Source organism: Canariomyces notabilis (genome assembly GCF_033297395.1).
Source record: "Canariomyces notabilis strain CBS 508.74 unplaced genomic scaffold N656scaffold_4, whole genome shotgun sequence".
NCBI lineage: Eukaryota > Fungi > Ascomycota > Sordariomycetes > Sordariales > Chaetomiaceae > Canariomyces > Canariomyces notabilis.
In genome coordinates, this window is record NW_027041826.1 from 1,205,260 (window position 1) to 1,220,806 (window position 15,547).

Sequence of the window (15,547 nt, forward strand, 5' to 3'; positions counted from 1 at the left end):
TGTGTTACGCTAAGTTGCAACTATCAAAAGAAATCCAAAGTTTTCATTCAACAGCGTCAGTGTCTATAAGATTAAAACAGGCAAACTGGCTTCGGATATGCATCTCGCGGCGCTCAGCAAAATAGTGCTCAAGAACTTGGAATTCCAGCACGACTGGACAAGTCTACAAGAGCACGTCCAATCAAACCTTCCCAGGTCGCTTCTTTTCGGACTCCCGCCCAAGCGTCTGTATGTGCATCCCGACGAGCAAATCGACATCATCAAAGCCGAAAAGCAGCTCAAGGAGCGAATTCCGCAGGAACCCGAATTCGAGTGGGTCTTGCCGTTGCATCTGTCCGAAAAATGGTCCCCTTGCCAATTCGCAGCTGTATTTGATGCCATCGAAGCCATTCCCCCGCCCGGTGCAGCCCAGGAGTCAGTCGGTCTGGACTACGCGGACGCTCCATGGAGACTCTGGAGAGGCCCAAAGCGAGGGAAACGGATCCTCCTTGCGACAGTTCAGGATGACTCGACCGTCACATACTACTGGATACATGATGGGCTCGTGAAGCCCAGGCAGAACTGAGCCATCCATCTCCATCACGACTCCCCAGCGCAGAATCTGCTCGGGGAACACCTCAGCAGCTTCTTGTCGCTCCATAGCACAGTTGAACCAACCGCCTTCAAGGTTTGAAAATGACCTTCTGCGCTTTCATGCTGTCAAACAAGTCGTAGCCCTCGACGGCATCTGAGAGCGGCATGATCTTGTCGAACATGAAACTGTGGCCAGTCAGTGTGAAAATCCACGAGGCACGCAGCTCCGGCCAGCGACGCGTACCTAAACTTGTCCTGGTTCTTCGTCAACACCGGCAGCGCCTCCTCAAATATCGATCGAACAGGGCAACGACCCATCTGAATCCTCGGGTTCTTGCTGTTCGCCGTTAGCAAGCAGCTTAGCGTGTACCGCCGCGGGAGAGGAATGAGAACTTACCCATATGCTTCAGCACCTGTCCACGGTATCTAATGACAACTTGTTAGCCAGATCACATACAACAGAAAATAACAAAGGATGCCTACTTCTGCGTTGTGGACACCGATACTGCTGATGACGCCAAACGGCCTCAGAAGATCAAAGGCAGTCCTCAGTGCGGGGCTCAACCCGACAACCTCTATGACAGCATCCGCGCCCCTGCCCTCGGTCACATCCCTCACCCTCTTCATCATCTCCTCGTTACCATCCTGGAAATTCAGCGGCTCAGCACCCAGCTGCCGCGCCAGCTCCAGCCGCGAGGGCACACCATCCACGGCGAACAGATGCTTCGGGCGGTGCTCGAGGGCCGAGACGATGGCGCAAAGACCGACGGGACCACAGCCGACCACGACGACGGTGGCCTCGGCCGCGGGCTGCGGGCGCAGGAGGTCAAAGGCATTCTTGGCGCCGAAGAAGCCCGTCGGGAAGATGTCGGCCATGAGGATCAGCGCATTGTCCCCGATCTCGGCCGGCGCCTTGGTCACGGTGCCGTCGGCGTAGGGCACGCGCACGTACTCGGCCTGGGCCCCGTCGAGCGCAGCGCTCCCGAACAGGAGCGAACGCACGCACCGCGACGAGTAGCCCCGGTTGCAGTAGAAGCATTCCATGCTGTATAGCCCCCGAGTCCGCAAGGGTTAGACGGGGTCAATAGGAGGGTTTGGGTCAAGCAGCCAAGGACATTGCCTCGTTTTGGGATATGGGACATGTGTGTGTGTGCGTGTGTTTGTGTTGAACAGGGCTGGGAAGTCAGGACTCACCAGGAGACGGTAAAGGGGGCTACGACCTTATCGCCGAGCTTGATATTCTTGACGTCGCTGCCAGCTTCAACTACTGTTCCGACGAATTCGTGGCCCATAATGAAGCCTGTCTCGGAAGGCTGGTGGCCTCGGAAGACGTGCAGTTCTCTGCAACATGTTTAGACGCCTAACATAGCAATCCAAGTCTGGTACGGCATATAGGGGGCGTTAGTAGCTATCTGGGAACAGTACGTACGAGCCGCAGAGCGCTGTGGCTTGGACCTTGACGATGATGTCCTTGGGGTCCTGCACTGCATATCTCGGACGAGCGTTAGTAAATGTCTTTGTTGGCTTAGCAACAATGTTGCGGGTATTGTGTGACAAGATAAGACGAGGTCTGATGAGGAGGATAGGGGAGTTGCATGCGTTTTGGCACTGGCCGTTCCTCGACCGAGACTTGCTTGGGCCCGTGGAAGACGACGGCTTTCATTGTGGCCGGAAGTGTCGACATGATTCTTGTGATTTAGTAAGACACTCGGGTTGTACGTGTGTATCCTGCTTGGAGATTTCAGAATTAGATGGATAGGTGAGTGTACTGTACATGACGTGACCTCGATCTGGACGTTTGGGGTCGTAGCTTAGTGTACGGAACATACAATCATACTAGGTCTGGTCGTATCACATCCCGACCCCACACCGGCTGCGCTCCGGGAGCTTACAATGCCTCGGTCTCGACCGAGCTTGCCGAGCCGAAGCCGACTAGATACGTACGTAGGCAGGCTGCGGTATGCCGAGACCTAACTCGGAGCGATGCCCTGTCAGCACGACTAATGTCTCCCTTACTCCCTTACTCCGTGCATTTATGATGTTTATTGACAGACTGCGGCCATGCCTCATTGCCTTCAACAAGAGAATGTCCGGCCAATGATCCACTCTTCGGCGCACTCACCTTGGAGGCACTACCAAACGATGTCTGATGCGCGGCATCTGATCTAAACCTATAGAATGGGACTCGTTACCTACTCTGACCAATAACTCGGGTGTCCCAGCTCTTTTTGACTTGTCAAGGGATCTTGTATGTGTTTGGCTTCGCGGACAAAGATACGAGCTACATTGCGTTGCCATACCCGGGGCAGGTCTAAAGTCCAATTCGGCCTCTTAAAGCGCACTAAGGCTAGCTAAATTGAGAATTTGAGATAAAGGCAACCTCTCAAGCGACTTCAATACTTCATTATAATATTAATCGAGTTGCTACCGATATCGCGGAACCTAGCGCATGCCCCTTTTTGTTCTTGATTCTCGACGACGCCCTGGACTCTAGCGAATTGAGAAGCAGTCTTCATGAGGAACGATCGACCCGGGCAACGAGTGAAAAACTGCGGACGGAGCGCTGTGTACCAATTCGGAGCCGGAAGGAAGCGCAATGGATAATAGGCCCATGGGACGGATCCAACTTCCAATGGTCCGATATCCTCGCAACAGGCCTCGTCGGGTGTATCACCACAACAGACCCTAGATCTAATAAGATGAGAAGATAACCATATGTCCCAAAGGGTGCGGCTCGAAATGCCGCCGCGATTTTTGTCGCCTCGCATCTGCACCTTTAAACGCCACCGTCGCAAGGATCATATCAACCGACCCGAACTGGGAAAACACCGAGCATTGGCGATTGCGGGGAACGCATATTAGCTGTAACGCTTCCTTGGTTAGGAGAGCAAATCGCGCAAGAACATAACCTGAAGCTGCATGTTGAGTGGACGCTGTCAAAGTTCCATCGGGTTTGCTACCCATAGAACCCTCCTCGCTTCCGAGGACACTAGTAGCTCGGATTTGTGTTTGATCCCAGATGCCAAGAGCGTTCTCTGGTGCTCACAGTTGAGGCTGACCCGAGGTCGTACTCTCACACGACTTAGATGTCTTCTGTCCAGGGCCGGCTAAACTGAAGAATCGATAGCTATGCTGCATGACACTCCAGGGCGCGATGCACATACATTCATACACTTGCTGGCCCAACCACGACTGCCGCACTTTTGAGCATAGCAGGTGACCTGACTGCATTTGGCGGGGCTTCCGCTGCCATGTAGCAGTAGTCGGGCGGAAGAACCTCACCGCTTGCTTCTCTGTGCAACCCAAAGTCGATGACATCGTTGGCCCCCATGTTGTGCGAAGACATGCGGCAGAGGAGTATTCTTCGCCTGCTTGGCCGGCCATTTAGAAAGGAGACGTCTTTGGCGGAAACGACGGGGACTGGACAATAAAAAAGCAGCGAGAGGCCTCTGCCTGGGAATTGTTGCGCCTGGCCATTCGCTTGAAAAATCGCAATGCAGGCTCTTGATTGCTCTCGGCAAGACGCTACTTGCCGTCCTTGCAGGCGGCAGGATTGGTCTTGGTCGTCGATGTAACCTGCATAAGCCTCCATTACTCTATGGCCGCTTTCCTGAGAACGGAGAGAGGCCACAAGGGCACATATCTGTTGGAAGCTCCAAAGAGAGGGGATCCGTGAGAAACCAAACGTCGGAGAGACAGGGTCGCTGCAGGACCAAGGCAGGCCGGAGCAGGGAACGCCCTTATAGTGCAGACCGCCTATGTGTATTGTCCGAGCAGGACGATGAGGCTGAAGTCTCGATCCGCCTGTCCCAACCGGCAAGCACGCTTGCAGAAAAGATGACCCCACCCAAGAGTCCAAGACTTCCCGTCGTCGCCAGTTGGCTTTGGGCCCGGGGAAGTCGATGCGGAATGTCGAAGTAGAATTATGAATCGTCAAGGAGGTATTGTATTGCGCACTTGTACAATACATAGCCAAATTATCTGCCGTCCACGGTTGTGTTTCCAGGCCCGCCCCAGCTTTCCCTATCCTTAGTGAAGGGAGCAGATGAAATAGGCGGTGACAGCCCAAAAGTTTGGTCTGGCTTGACGTTATCGGTAGGGAGGGTCAGGTTGGGCCGTAGGCAGGACCGCAATACCGCACAATCGGCCACCTCGGTTTGGCTTAGCTCATCCCAGGACCAGTTGGGCAAAACTTGACGGGAGTGACTGCGAGGCGTCCGGTGCAGAATAGGAGGGATGGGATGCGGAAAAGGGAAAAAGAGAAGGAAAAAAAGCCCTGAAAGGTACTACTACACAGTACGTGCCTGATGCCTGGGCGCTTCATAAATTCAACCGAGACACATACTTGTGTAGCAAGTGTAGTGTAGGAAATATCTGATGTGAATGGGTATCCTCTAGCATCTGGATTCTCTAATTCGGACGGTCCGTCCCTTGTTGAGATGTGGGTAGCGTTTACGGGTCTCTGGAACCGGCGGATTGCGGATCTTGTCGCCTCACCGGTCATGTCGTGGCGTACTGGCCGTATCCTTGCTCGAAACTTGAAACAGCTCAACGGACGCAGTTGACATTACGGTATTATTACATACCTCGCTCTCTGCACTGCGGATGACGACACCCCAGACGGCAGAATCGGAACGTGGGGTCAGCCACAATCACTCCAGCGATTGAGCCCCCGGATCAGAATCCATTTGAGCACTGCTCGGATAGGTATTGCAGGTTGACAGGAGCTGTTAGCAAGCTTACCTACGCTCGATGTCGAGCAGGGAGCTTCAACTACCTTACCCAGTTACCAGTACAGTATTATACACTTAACGTAACGATCATCTACACTACGAATACTAGTGGGACTCCTTAGTGTAGTGTGAAGTGTCAAGTCAGCATGCCCCACACTAAAACTCACAGACTCCATTGAGGTTATCACGGGTGCCTGTTGTTTAAGGTTGGGTACCGTACCTCAGGAAGGTGCTGCACAGCCCAGCCCAAGATGTTCTTCAGGTACGACCGGCTGGCACACACCGGTTTTCCAAGCGCATTGGGTCTTCGTGCCACCGCACCCATCTCGCTCTACATACACTGTAGGTCCCTTTTTGGCGTGCCGTCCTCGTCTGCCTCTCTGAAGTTGAAACCACAATCGACATCCCGAAGCTTGTCGGCAGTTTACCATAGCTGCAGGTTGCACACTGCTGAGATCATTTTACCGACTCGGAATCAGGGCAGATCTGCGAAACAGTGCCTGCCCGATCAGACACACCGCGACAGAGCCGCAACCTCTCCATCCATATCATAGTATGCCCTCGGTCGCACCACTGGGTCCTGCGCCTGACTTTACGCTAATTACCTGGACGAGGTCAAGCCCCAAAGACATCACGGAAACCAGCAGCTTCTGTCCTACGTCTGTGGCAACTCACTCTAGCGCGGTACCTTCGTAGTGTACAATACACCACTGTACTGTACACTTTTGCACTTCAATCTGTTTCCTGGCTGAGTGGGTGATTGTCCATTTCACACGACCGTTTTGGCCGGGAAATCGGGCTTCAAGTTGTTTGCTCTTGCACTCTGACACAGTGGACCGTGGGGCCTCCAATCCCGGGGTCAGCGGTCGACGGGACCTCTCAGCTGGGCCAAGCCCCGCCATCCTTACTCCAGTCTTAGCCGTCAGCTGTTTGGGACTCTGGGGCGACGCAAACGCATCCCGTAACTTATCGACTTTGCCCCGGCCACCCCAGGTGGCTGTTGTCCGTTCCCCTGCGGCTTAACTTATACAGTAACCAAAAGAAGACGAAGAAGAAAAAGTCCCGGGCGTGCGGCAAAGCTTCCATGACCCGCATCTTCTCAACCGCTCATAGCAAGCAAGTGTCCGATTCGTATCCGACTTTGAACAACGTCCTTACGAGTTACGCCTGTCTGCCGGCCCGGGTTTAGACCTACACTACTCCGTAGACCCCGGTGCCATTCCCTAACGGGTCGATACACGAGCACCCTTTCGTCTTTCACCTGGTTCTGTTGTCAAACAGGTACAGTGCAACCGTCACGGTCTTGAGCCGCATTCTTGCGACAGGGAACCCAGCCACCTCTCCCATCCCGGACGAGTTTGCAATTTACGAACCCCCGCTCAATCAACGAGTCACGGGGGTTTCTCCGTTTCCTCCTTCTTTCGGTACCTGCGCAGCCCGCCAGTTCCTTCGAGCCCCTTTGAGCCACCTCTCCCTGGATTGCTGCCCGCCGGGTCCCTCTCCACTTCTCGGCTGTGACTGAGCCTCTTATACGGCTACTCCCCCGCCTTCCGCGTCCTGTCGTCCGCCTGCGCATGCGAGCAGCGGCGCACGACGCCTTCGTCCCGGCCTGTCAACGATCCGAGGACAGGTGCCTGCAAAGGATTGCATTGCACCCACCCGTGAAGGGAAGAAGGGACGAGGCAAATAGAGCGCAGGGTAATCGGAAACGATATTGCCCACCGGCTTCGCGCAAGAGGGGGAAGGTACCACGGGCCCGAGAAGCCAGAGTTCCGGGATCGCTCTCGACTCCTTCGCCGACGGTCCAACTATCGATGGCGAGCTGATGCACCCACGGTTCGCGAGTCACAAGCGCTGAGCAGGCCTCGAAACTATGAGTACGTCAGCTGCTCCGGATCTCACAGAAGTCCCGGCTAGCGACCTGTACGATCCTGATGAGGTGTTACCAAAGGACAGCCCGCTTCTGGAGCCATATTATCCCAAGACACGACCGACGCCGAGCCCAACGCCCACCGTCTGCTCTTCTGTCAGTCCTCCCCCTAGTCCTGGTAACAAGAGGTCTAGTCGTCGGGGGAAGACGGAAGGGTTCAGCCACGGCGAGGTACTCCTGATAAGCCATCTAGATGGACACAGGCGCGACAAGGCAGCCTACGCCGAAATCGAGTCGTTAGCATCCGGGCCCGAAGAGCACGCCGATTTCCAAGACTATTCCGACTGCGGTGACTCCCCAGGCGAGAATCTGTCGGGCGCGGGAAAGGATCCTGACGGGCTGAGTGTGACGCGCGAAGAAGCGTCAGGGATCCCGAAAATGTCTCAGGGGTCCGCAGACCAGGACAACATGGGCGCTTTCGACCTGAAGTCTCTGGCAGCCGGCGCGTTGGCAGCAGTTGCGGACCCTCAGCCCGTCGATGCCGGTCCAACCCCACCAGTCACCGAAAATGACGTGGTGGGAGAGAGACCTCAAGCAGCACCCTTGCATAGTCCGATGGCAATAGCAACGACGCGAGCAGAGACTTCGAGAGACGAACGCGCCGTCCCGGCGGCAATGCCGTCTCCTTACAGTCCCCACAGCTTTTACTCACCACGCGAACATGGTGCCACACCGCAGTCCCTCAAATTGGATCCTAAGTCGCCCACCGTTAACATACCTCCCAGCGAGGGATTACCACCTATCCAGCTCAACTCGCCCAGATTTGAGACCAACGGGCAAACGCTCCCGTCCATCAGAGCGCAACTGGGCGATCTTCATCAACTCGCCAACAACCATGCTGCGGAAAACGAGAGGATGAGACACTCCAGCTTCCCCGGTTCTCCACCAGGTACTGTTCCTCGCCTGCCGTCCTTGCATCACACGTCCCCTTCCATGCTACCGGCCGAAGTGTATCGAGATCCTATTTCTCCGAGCCATCGGCTAGCCAGTCCCGGCTACTATTACTCTCCCACAAATGGCGTGCCTATACACCCCGAGTATGCCAGGAGCTCCGCAGAATCCTCAAGTCCCGATCAAGTGATTTCTACACCGACGGCGCCAATCACTGACCGGATGAGTATCGAGGGGATCACCAATCCACAGGGGATATATGTATGCAAGGTCCCTGGTTGCACGGCACTGCCCTTTCAAACGCAATATCTGCTCAATTCTCACGCAAACGTGCACTCGTCTGCACGGCCACACTACTGTCCGATCAAAGGGTGTCCTCGAGGCGAGGGTGGAAAAGGCTTCAAGCGGAAAAATGAAATGATTCGACATGGTCTTGTACATGATTCTCCAGGCTATGTCTGCCCATTCTGTCCAGACCGGGAGCACAAGTATCCCCGTCCAGATAACCTCCAAAGGTAAGTCTGATATAATTTATCGCTGTGCTACCATACAGCATACTAACTGGATGTTAGGCATGTCCGTGTACACCACGTGGACAAGGATAAGGACGACCCCCTCTTACGTGAAGTTCTCGCCCAAAGACCTGACGGCCCCAATCGTGGCCGAAGGAGACGAGGCGGCCCGAGTTGACCCACATCAACTCCTGAGCTTGCACAAAACACGTTCATTCGTTTTCCTCATATCCTTCTTGTTTATCTTTATTGTTTTCTTTGCACATACTTTTCAGCCCGTCTGTTATATTCGCCTTGACGGTCGCCTCTTTGCTAGCTCCTTCTTGCTGCCTGACGGAATGTACATAGGCAGAGACGGACACATACCTGAGCCGGTGTGGGACCGCTTTAGCCTGAAGCTATTCTCCCGCGCTGGTCCTTGGGATGGAACCCGTCTTTTTCCCTCTGTTTGCTTTTGTTTTTCGTGGCGTTCTGGGTTCCTTCCCCTTTACGATCTGCATTGGGCGTTTATAGGGTATTCGTTTCGGAGCTACTCACAACTCCGGTTCTGTATGGCACTGGCTGCAGGTTTCAACATGGGAGTCACGATTCACAATTCGGGCTGCCAGTTACCCCCTTCAGGATGGTGTTACCCTGGTATGGGCTTTACGTTTATTTCGCGTTGGTATGGTGTGTTGTTTCATGGGGCGTCCAAGGTGTTTCATTGATAGCTTTCACTTCCCTGTCATGCGACTCATATACCACCCTTTTGTTTGCATTTGCTTGACACAAGTCGAAGGAAGGAAAGAAAGGGAGCAGCAATCGGAATCGGAATTGGAATTGGGAGGGAAAACAAGGCAGTCGGGCCGACGGACTTGGTAGGGCCATATTTTGCTCCCTTTAAAGTTTTTTTAGCCTCGTTGTTTGCGAGAGCGATGTCGGGGCGAGGAGAATGGCGTTCATATATGACAGGCACGTCAACGGCAGCTCGCGCAGATGAATTTTACACACCGAAGGGGCTATGGATGACGGGTTCAATGGTCCAAGGAAGCCGGATGGGGAAAAGGGGAGGGCTATGGTGGACTTCTGCTGTGCAGTTCCTCGGCTCGAGACTCTGGACACTCAAAGAGTGTCTGGCCGCCGTGATGGGCCAAGATCCCAGTCGTGGCTCCAGTATCATTGGCGCGTGGAATACAATTGCTATTTGGCCGCTGGCTGATGTCTCTGCTCCCAACGTACGGACCTTGTCAAATTGCTCCGCTAGACTTGGGTCGCCCAATGCTTTCGTACGTGATATACATATCTCTCTGTGTTCTGTGGCACATGCCCTCAGTCCTCATCAGCATTCTCCCACGCGCCCAAGTGCACCACAGCATCGCTCAGCACCTCCACCTGCACACCCGGCTGCTGCTGCTGCCCCTGGAGCGGTAACCTCGAATCAGAACCAGCCCCGCCGCCTCCCCCAATCTGCTCCAGAACCACCCACAACCCACCCCGCTCCCGGACGAATTGGGGCTCAACGTCCACCTCGCCGGTCCGCAGCCCCATCGACGCGTCGGCAAACTCCCCCTCCCTGGACACGGCTAGCACAGTCCGGTGGGGACCCGTGCCCAGCTCGAGGGCAACCCTCACCGCCATCACCATGGCTGCGGAAGCGGGAGGAGAAGCAGAAGCAGAAGCAAAGGCGACAGAAGATGTAGAAGGAGTAGTAGTAGTAGTAGCCAGCGCGCTCAAACGGGTAAGCCGTTCCAGACCGACCCTGGCGCGTAACCTGCGGCTGTGCGCGTGCGACTGCGAGTGCGAGTGCGAGCCGTCGCGACGGGGTGGCGGTGGTGTCTGCGGTACGGTAGTGCGCAGCATACCCGCCGCGTCGGGTAGCACGGGGACGAGGCTGAGGGTCACGGCGGCCGAGACGCGGAGGGTGAAGCGGCCCGTCTGCCCCGGCTCGTAGGTGCTGGCCACGACGGTGTAGGTGCCCCGGTCGAGGGGCCGTGCCGTCGCGGTGGCAGCCGAGGCGAAACCCCTTTGGTACTCGGCGCTCGACGCCACCACGTCCCGGCCCGACACGTACGCCGCGCGTTTTGCTGCCGAACGGCCGTTGGAGGTGGAGGAGGTGGAGGAGGCGGGGGAGGAAAACAGGACGGCTACATGCACGGGTAAGTCCCGTGTGTCTGTGCTCAGGACGAGGGAGATGGGGGATGGCGTGGCCAGGGTGAAGGACCACTGCGGGTTGGTGAGATAGGTCGGATGGGTGGCGCTGCCGCCCGCCGTGCGCCGCGTCCAGGCGCTCCGAAGAGTAGTGCTATACGGGAATGGTTCCGGAGCCGGGGAGATGGTCAGGGGCTCCGAGGAGAAGAAGGAGAGGGTGAAGGTGTATGACGGAAGGGGCAGGTCGCTTTGCGCGACAACAAGGGTTTGCGGGATGCCTGGAGTAGGGTTGTAGCGGAGGAGGGTATTCGGGCTGTCGACGTAGGGCCCTTGGCGCAGCCGGCGGGTTTCGTCTGGTAGCGGGACACGAGTACCTGCTGGACTGGTCGCGTAAAGCGCGAGGGCCATGAACCCGAGTTGCTTGGAGACGTTGGCGAGCGAGGGGTCGGGCCGATCTCTGCTGGCTCTGCGCTCGCGGAGTATGTCGAGCTCGCCGTCCTGCCAGTGGCGGCTGAGCAGAACCCAGACGGGACTGCGCGAGGGAGACAAAACGCTGTACTGTGGATTGTGCGTAAAGACGAGTTCTTCGGTTTTGTCGGGCATCTCCCATTTGAAGTGGTGGTCCTGGCGGTGGGCGAACAGCGCAGGATTCCAGTTCACGTAAAGAGAGTCAAAGTGTTGGAGGACGTCCTCGAAGGCCATCCAAAACTGGTTCGACCCGTTGGCGGACGTCGAGCCTAGCGTGTGCGTTTTGAGCGTCGCCGAAGACCCGACACCGGTCCACACCAGGCTGTCCACCCAGGGGTTCTTGATCAGGAGTAGCCGGCTACTCCCATCCTTTTTCAGATCGAGCACGGCGTAGTCATGTTCCTTGACTAGCCCTAGCGCCAGCTCCTCCTCGGGCAAGATATTCCCTGTCCCCAGGGTGAGTATGGCATTGCCATCGTCATAGGCCTTCTTGATTCTATTCCATGTCTCGTCTAGTTCGATATCGTGGCTGGGGAAAACGAAACTAATCAGCCTACATCACCAGCCACCCTTTGTGCCCTGCTCACCTCTGGAGGAAGATCTGCTCGGGAATCCATCCTGTCAAGGCATGCAGGTCTGTCGCCGAGTTGCTCCCAGGGAAGTCGTAGCCGCCGCGTATTTTCAGATAGGCCTTCTCGATGAGGGCTGGCCAGATGAGCTTGGGATTGCGTCTGTCAACAACATAGAGGGTGCGATTGGTCGAGGAAGCAGGCAGACGGTCGTCGATGATGACCCGACGCCAAGTGCCATTGAAATACATGCGAAATACATACTTGCCGTTCTTGGAGACGGCGGGTCGTATGGCATTGTGGTCAAACGGGTGTATAAGTGAGGCAAGTAGCTATGGCAGCAGGTATATGCGTCAGCATACAGGCCCAAGACCCGCGATACGGCACGAGAGCTGCTCACAGAGTCTTTTGTAGGCCCTAGATGGCGGGTCGCAGCACATAGACTAGCTACAACAGAGCAATCGGTAGCCAAGTCCTGGGCGAAGTCCGTCTCGGTGACGGCAGCCATTGATTGCTCCAAATCTACTTCTGTAAGTCCGTCTTGAGCCCCTGGCACGAGTTCGGCGGGCCGCTTCCAGCCTGCAAAGATGGCCTGCTGCTCAGCAGAGAGCGAGAAGGGGGAGGGATCGCTTTAGAGCGACAATGTTAGCAACGGGCCAAAGCGGTTATCGACACAGCAACCTGCACACACATGTAAGCGTCCCCGGTGGCCCCGGTATCCTCGGAGCTGCCGGGGGCTTTTGCAGAATCCCAAGGCGGAAAGACATTGCCGTGCAGGTGTGAAGCCTTGAGGAGGATGGTCTTCTCGGACGTGGTCAGGGTACGGGTCGATTCGGGCACGGGGGGTCGGGAGGCAGCAGCGGCGGCTTTGGCGTTTGCTTTGAGACGCTCCCCAAGCGCGATGAGCTCGGCACATTTCCGCTTGAGACGGGACCGTTCTGCGTGAGTCTTTGCCTTCACGGCGGCCTGCATATACAATTCTGCAGCCGATATGGCATGCTTCAGCGCCTCCTCGCCCCGCGCACTCTCGAGCCGGCGCTCATGTTCCTGGCGTTGCAGTCAGATCCAATGTCACACCTTCTGTTGCTAGGCGAGCGAGGAAATCGATATGAATACGGCTGGCAGTTTGGGCTCACCAGGGCTTGGGCCTCCATTGATGGTTGTGAATTGCGCAACGGAAGGTCTATCCCTACCGCATTGGGGTGTACCGGCAGTGTCGACTCTCGAGTCTCCCTCTCGAGTCTCGACCGTCCAGGACACCCCAAGCAAAAATGGAACAGAACAGCCCAGGGAAAGAAGAAAAACTAGGGAAAGACAGGGCAATGCAACACTTGGCCGTGTCACCATTCGCGCATCATACACGATGTAAGATATGACCGACGCGAACTGTAACTCAAGGTTTGACGTGTTGTGGAAGGAGGGTACGGTATAGTACTAACATAAGCGAACGATTGCCTAGCTGATGCACAGTCAGAGGGCGGCTGTCATGATGAGTCGCTGGCAGTCATTCACTACCTGAAGGACCTCAGCTGAAGCGATAAAATCACAATATGACCGGAAAACTGCCTATTGACCTGGGATCGGTCACGAATATATTAGGTACGGTAGGCTGAGCGCTGAATGCATCCATTTGCAAGTCAAGATGAGAGAGTAAACGTTATCTGGAAGAAGAGAGAACCCAGGCAAATATTGTACTGTACAAAAGGTACTTGGGCTGCTGGATCTAGATTCAGGAACAGCATGTTCCACGGTGATCGATGTCTTGCATACACGGGCAGTACCCCGTAAGCCATTCAAGTGCCTTATAGGCACTCCGTGCATACTGTCCCTGGTTTTTCTGGATTCGCATCCCCAACTCGACCTGTCAGACAGGCAGATTCTTGTACACCTCAACCTATGTAGGTCTCTTCAGAGCGATGCGGGGCAATTGGAGCCCCCATGTTGCCCCGGACTTGATCGCAATCATGGCCGCAGCCGAGGCTATCCGGTTATCGATTTCACGGGCACCACACGCTGGAACACTGGCACTGTTTTGCGACCCACCCACGGGCCACCGAACTGCCGGGACCGCCTCGGCCTTCTTTAAATAACAGAAGATGTGACCCCGGTGTCGCTATTCTCTTCTGTGATTGCCATAATTCTCCCTGGTTTTGGTGTTTATCAAGCTGTTTAGCGGTTTCTGCAGTACCTAGTACTTTCGATTCTCCGACGCCACCGACGCAACTGCCGTAATTTAAAGCCAGCGGTGGGGACGTTTATTAGCCGGGCCAGAGCCCCGATTTCCGGACTCGACGTCGACCATTCCTCGCGGCCACCGACACAGACATAAGAATCGGCCTTCGACGCCGTGCAGGCCGCCGGCACGTCTTTTCCGGGGTAACAGAGGAGAAAGCGATGGCCGTGCAGTCAAAGCCAGCCCCAATTGGGCCCTGGGGTAAAGCGACGGCCGGCGCAGCGGGCGCAGTCTTCGCCAATGCGCTCGTGTACCCTCTGGATCTGTAGGTGAACCAATTGCAGATTCTACCGTGCCTGCTGTTGACAAAGTAAACACCACTAGCGTCAAGACGAAGCTTCAGGTTCAAGTAAAGCCGGGCGATTCCGACAAGACGGATGCCCCCTCCGACTACACACACTACAAGTCCACATGGGACGCCATCAGCAAGATTGCGTCCGCCGAGGGTATCGCAGGCCTCTATGCTGGTATGAGTGGCTCCCTCATTGGAGTTGCCTCGACAAATTTTGCCTACTTCTACTGGTACTCGGTTGTCCGCACTCTCCACCTCAAGTACGCCAAGTCCGCCGCCCCGCCATCCACAGTCGCGGAGCTTTCTCTCGGTGCGGTCGCTGGCGCGCTCGCCCAGCTCTTCACGATTCCGGTGGCCGTCATCACCACCCGGCAGCAAACTCAGAGCAAGGAGGACCGGAAGGGCATCATCGACACCGCCCGGGAGGTTATCGATGGCGAGGACGGCATCACTGGGCTGTGGAGAGGACTTAAGGCGAGTTTGGTCCTGGTTATCAACCCATCAATCACCTATGGCGCTTATGAGCGGCTGAAGGACGTTCTGTTTCCTGGGAAGAAGAGCCTCTCCCCCTGGGAGGCATTCGGTAAGCTTGATCATCCCACTGTGAGCCCAACCAGAGGTTAACATGACGTCTTAGCGCTCGGCGCTATATCCAAGGCGCTGGCCACCATCGTCACACAGCCTTTGATCGTTGCGAAGGTAGGCCTGCAATCCAAGCCACCTCCGGCGCGGCAAGGGAAGCCGTTCAAGAGCTTCGTCGAGGTCATGCAATTCATCATTCAGAATGAAGGTCCCCTGAGCTTGTTCAAAGGGATTGGGCCACAAATCCTAAAGGGCCTGCTGGTCCAGGGCATTCTGATGATGACCAAGGAGCGGTACGTTGCAGGAAAATCCCTGACACCGGTCGAGAAGGAAACTGATGAGTTGTCTGCAGCGTCGAGCTCCTCTTCGTACTCTTCGTCCGCTATATCCAGGTTATGAGGTCACGCCAACTCAGGAGGACGGCGGACCTAGCGGCTGCAGCCAAGCTGACCGCTCCGTTGACTGTTCGATAAGAACACAGCATCGACAGTGCGGTACTGGAAAGACTCGAAAGATGGGCTGACATTACTGCGTTGCTTGCCGGATTTTGAATTTGGTTTTGGGTAACGCTTTTGTATAAGAGCGCATTTACTTAAGTACATGGTAGATTTTGCAGTTTTGTAATCGTAAAGACAAC

General features: G+C 55.7%; 6 protein-coding genes across 6 annotated transcripts; 3 read left to right on the forward strand and 3 right to left on the reverse strand.

Annotated features, from left to right (window-relative positions):
- Window positions 1-97: 97 nt before the first annotated feature.
- N656DRAFT_796000 (uncharacterized protein) lies at window positions 98-565 on the forward strand (the record flags this gene model as incomplete). Its single annotated transcript, XM_064817482.1, has 1 exon — window positions 98-565. The coding sequence occupies one exon, from the start codon at window positions 98-100 to the stop codon at window positions 563-565; it is 468 nt and encodes a 155-aa protein (XP_064672895.1).
- A 97-nt stretch (window positions 566-662) lies between these two features.
- Window positions 663-2,257, reverse strand: N656DRAFT_703948 (dehydrogenase-like protein; the record flags this gene model as incomplete). The annotated part of the gene is made up of 7 exons (XM_064811133.1): window positions 663-759; window positions 818-910; window positions 971-999; window positions 1,057-1,618; window positions 1,768-1,914; window positions 2,003-2,052; window positions 2,183-2,257. 7 exons carry the CDS (start codon window positions 2,255-2,257, stop codon window positions 663-665), a joined length of 1,053 nt encoding a protein of 350 aa, XP_064672896.1.
- Window positions 2,258-3,494: 1,237 nt separating this feature from the next.
- Window positions 3,495-4,639, reverse strand: N656DRAFT_497559 (uncharacterized protein). Its single transcript, XM_064809839.1, has 2 exons — window positions 3,738-4,639; window positions 3,495-3,645 (listed from the first exon to the last, which is right to left on the reverse strand). Exon 1 carries the CDS (start codon window positions 4,541-4,543, stop codon window positions 3,740-3,742), a length of 804 nt encoding a protein of 267 aa, XP_064672897.1. The 5' UTR covers window positions 4,544-4,639; the 3' UTR covers window positions 3,495-3,645; window positions 3,738-3,739.
- A 2,540-nt stretch (window positions 4,640-7,179) lies between these two features.
- On the forward strand, window positions 7,180-8,817 carry N656DRAFT_703511 (uncharacterized protein; the record flags this gene model as incomplete). Its single annotated transcript, XM_064811103.1, has 2 exons — window positions 7,180-8,642; window positions 8,700-8,817. 2 exons carry the CDS (start codon window positions 7,180-7,182, stop codon window positions 8,815-8,817), a joined length of 1,581 nt encoding a protein of 526 aa, XP_064672898.1.
- A 1,010-nt stretch (window positions 8,818-9,827) lies between these two features.
- Window positions 9,828-13,221, reverse strand: N656DRAFT_827383 (cysteine proteinase). The gene is made up of 5 exons (XM_064818504.1): window positions 12,940-13,221; window positions 12,495-12,850; window positions 12,204-12,432; window positions 11,822-12,135; window positions 9,828-11,763 (listed from the first exon to the last, which is right to left on the reverse strand). The coding sequence occupies exons 1-5, from the start codon at window positions 12,955-12,957 to the stop codon at window positions 9,948-9,950; spliced, it is 2,733 nt and encodes a 910-aa protein (XP_064672899.1). The 5' UTR covers window positions 12,958-13,221; the 3' UTR covers window positions 9,828-9,947.
- A 976-nt stretch (window positions 13,222-14,197) lies between these two features.
- N656DRAFT_703632 (mitochondrial carrier) lies at window positions 14,198-15,383 on the forward strand (the record flags this gene model as incomplete). Its single annotated transcript, XM_064811108.1, has 4 exons — window positions 14,198-14,301; window positions 14,361-14,911; window positions 14,966-15,203; window positions 15,263-15,383. The coding sequence occupies 4 exons, from the start codon at window positions 14,198-14,200 to the stop codon at window positions 15,381-15,383; spliced, it is 1,014 nt and encodes a 337-aa protein (XP_064672900.1).
- Window positions 15,384-15,547: the final 164 nt, after the last annotated feature.

Bases quoted from the DNA above. Each gene is read 5' to 3' on its own strand.
- N656DRAFT_827383 (XM_064818504.1), bottom strand. The intron at 12,433-12,494 runs GTGTGTGCAGGT...GTCGCTCTAAAG, and splicing joins GCCACCGGGGACGCTTACAT to CGATCCCTCCCCCTTCTCGC. The intron at 12,136-12,203 runs GTGAGCAGCTCT...CTGCTGCCATAG, and splicing joins TAGGGCCTACAAAAGACTCT to CTACTTGCCTCACTTATACA.
- N656DRAFT_497559 (XM_064809839.1), bottom strand. From the start codon at position 4,543: ATGTATTGTACAAGTGCGCAATACAATACCTCCTTGACGATTCATAAT.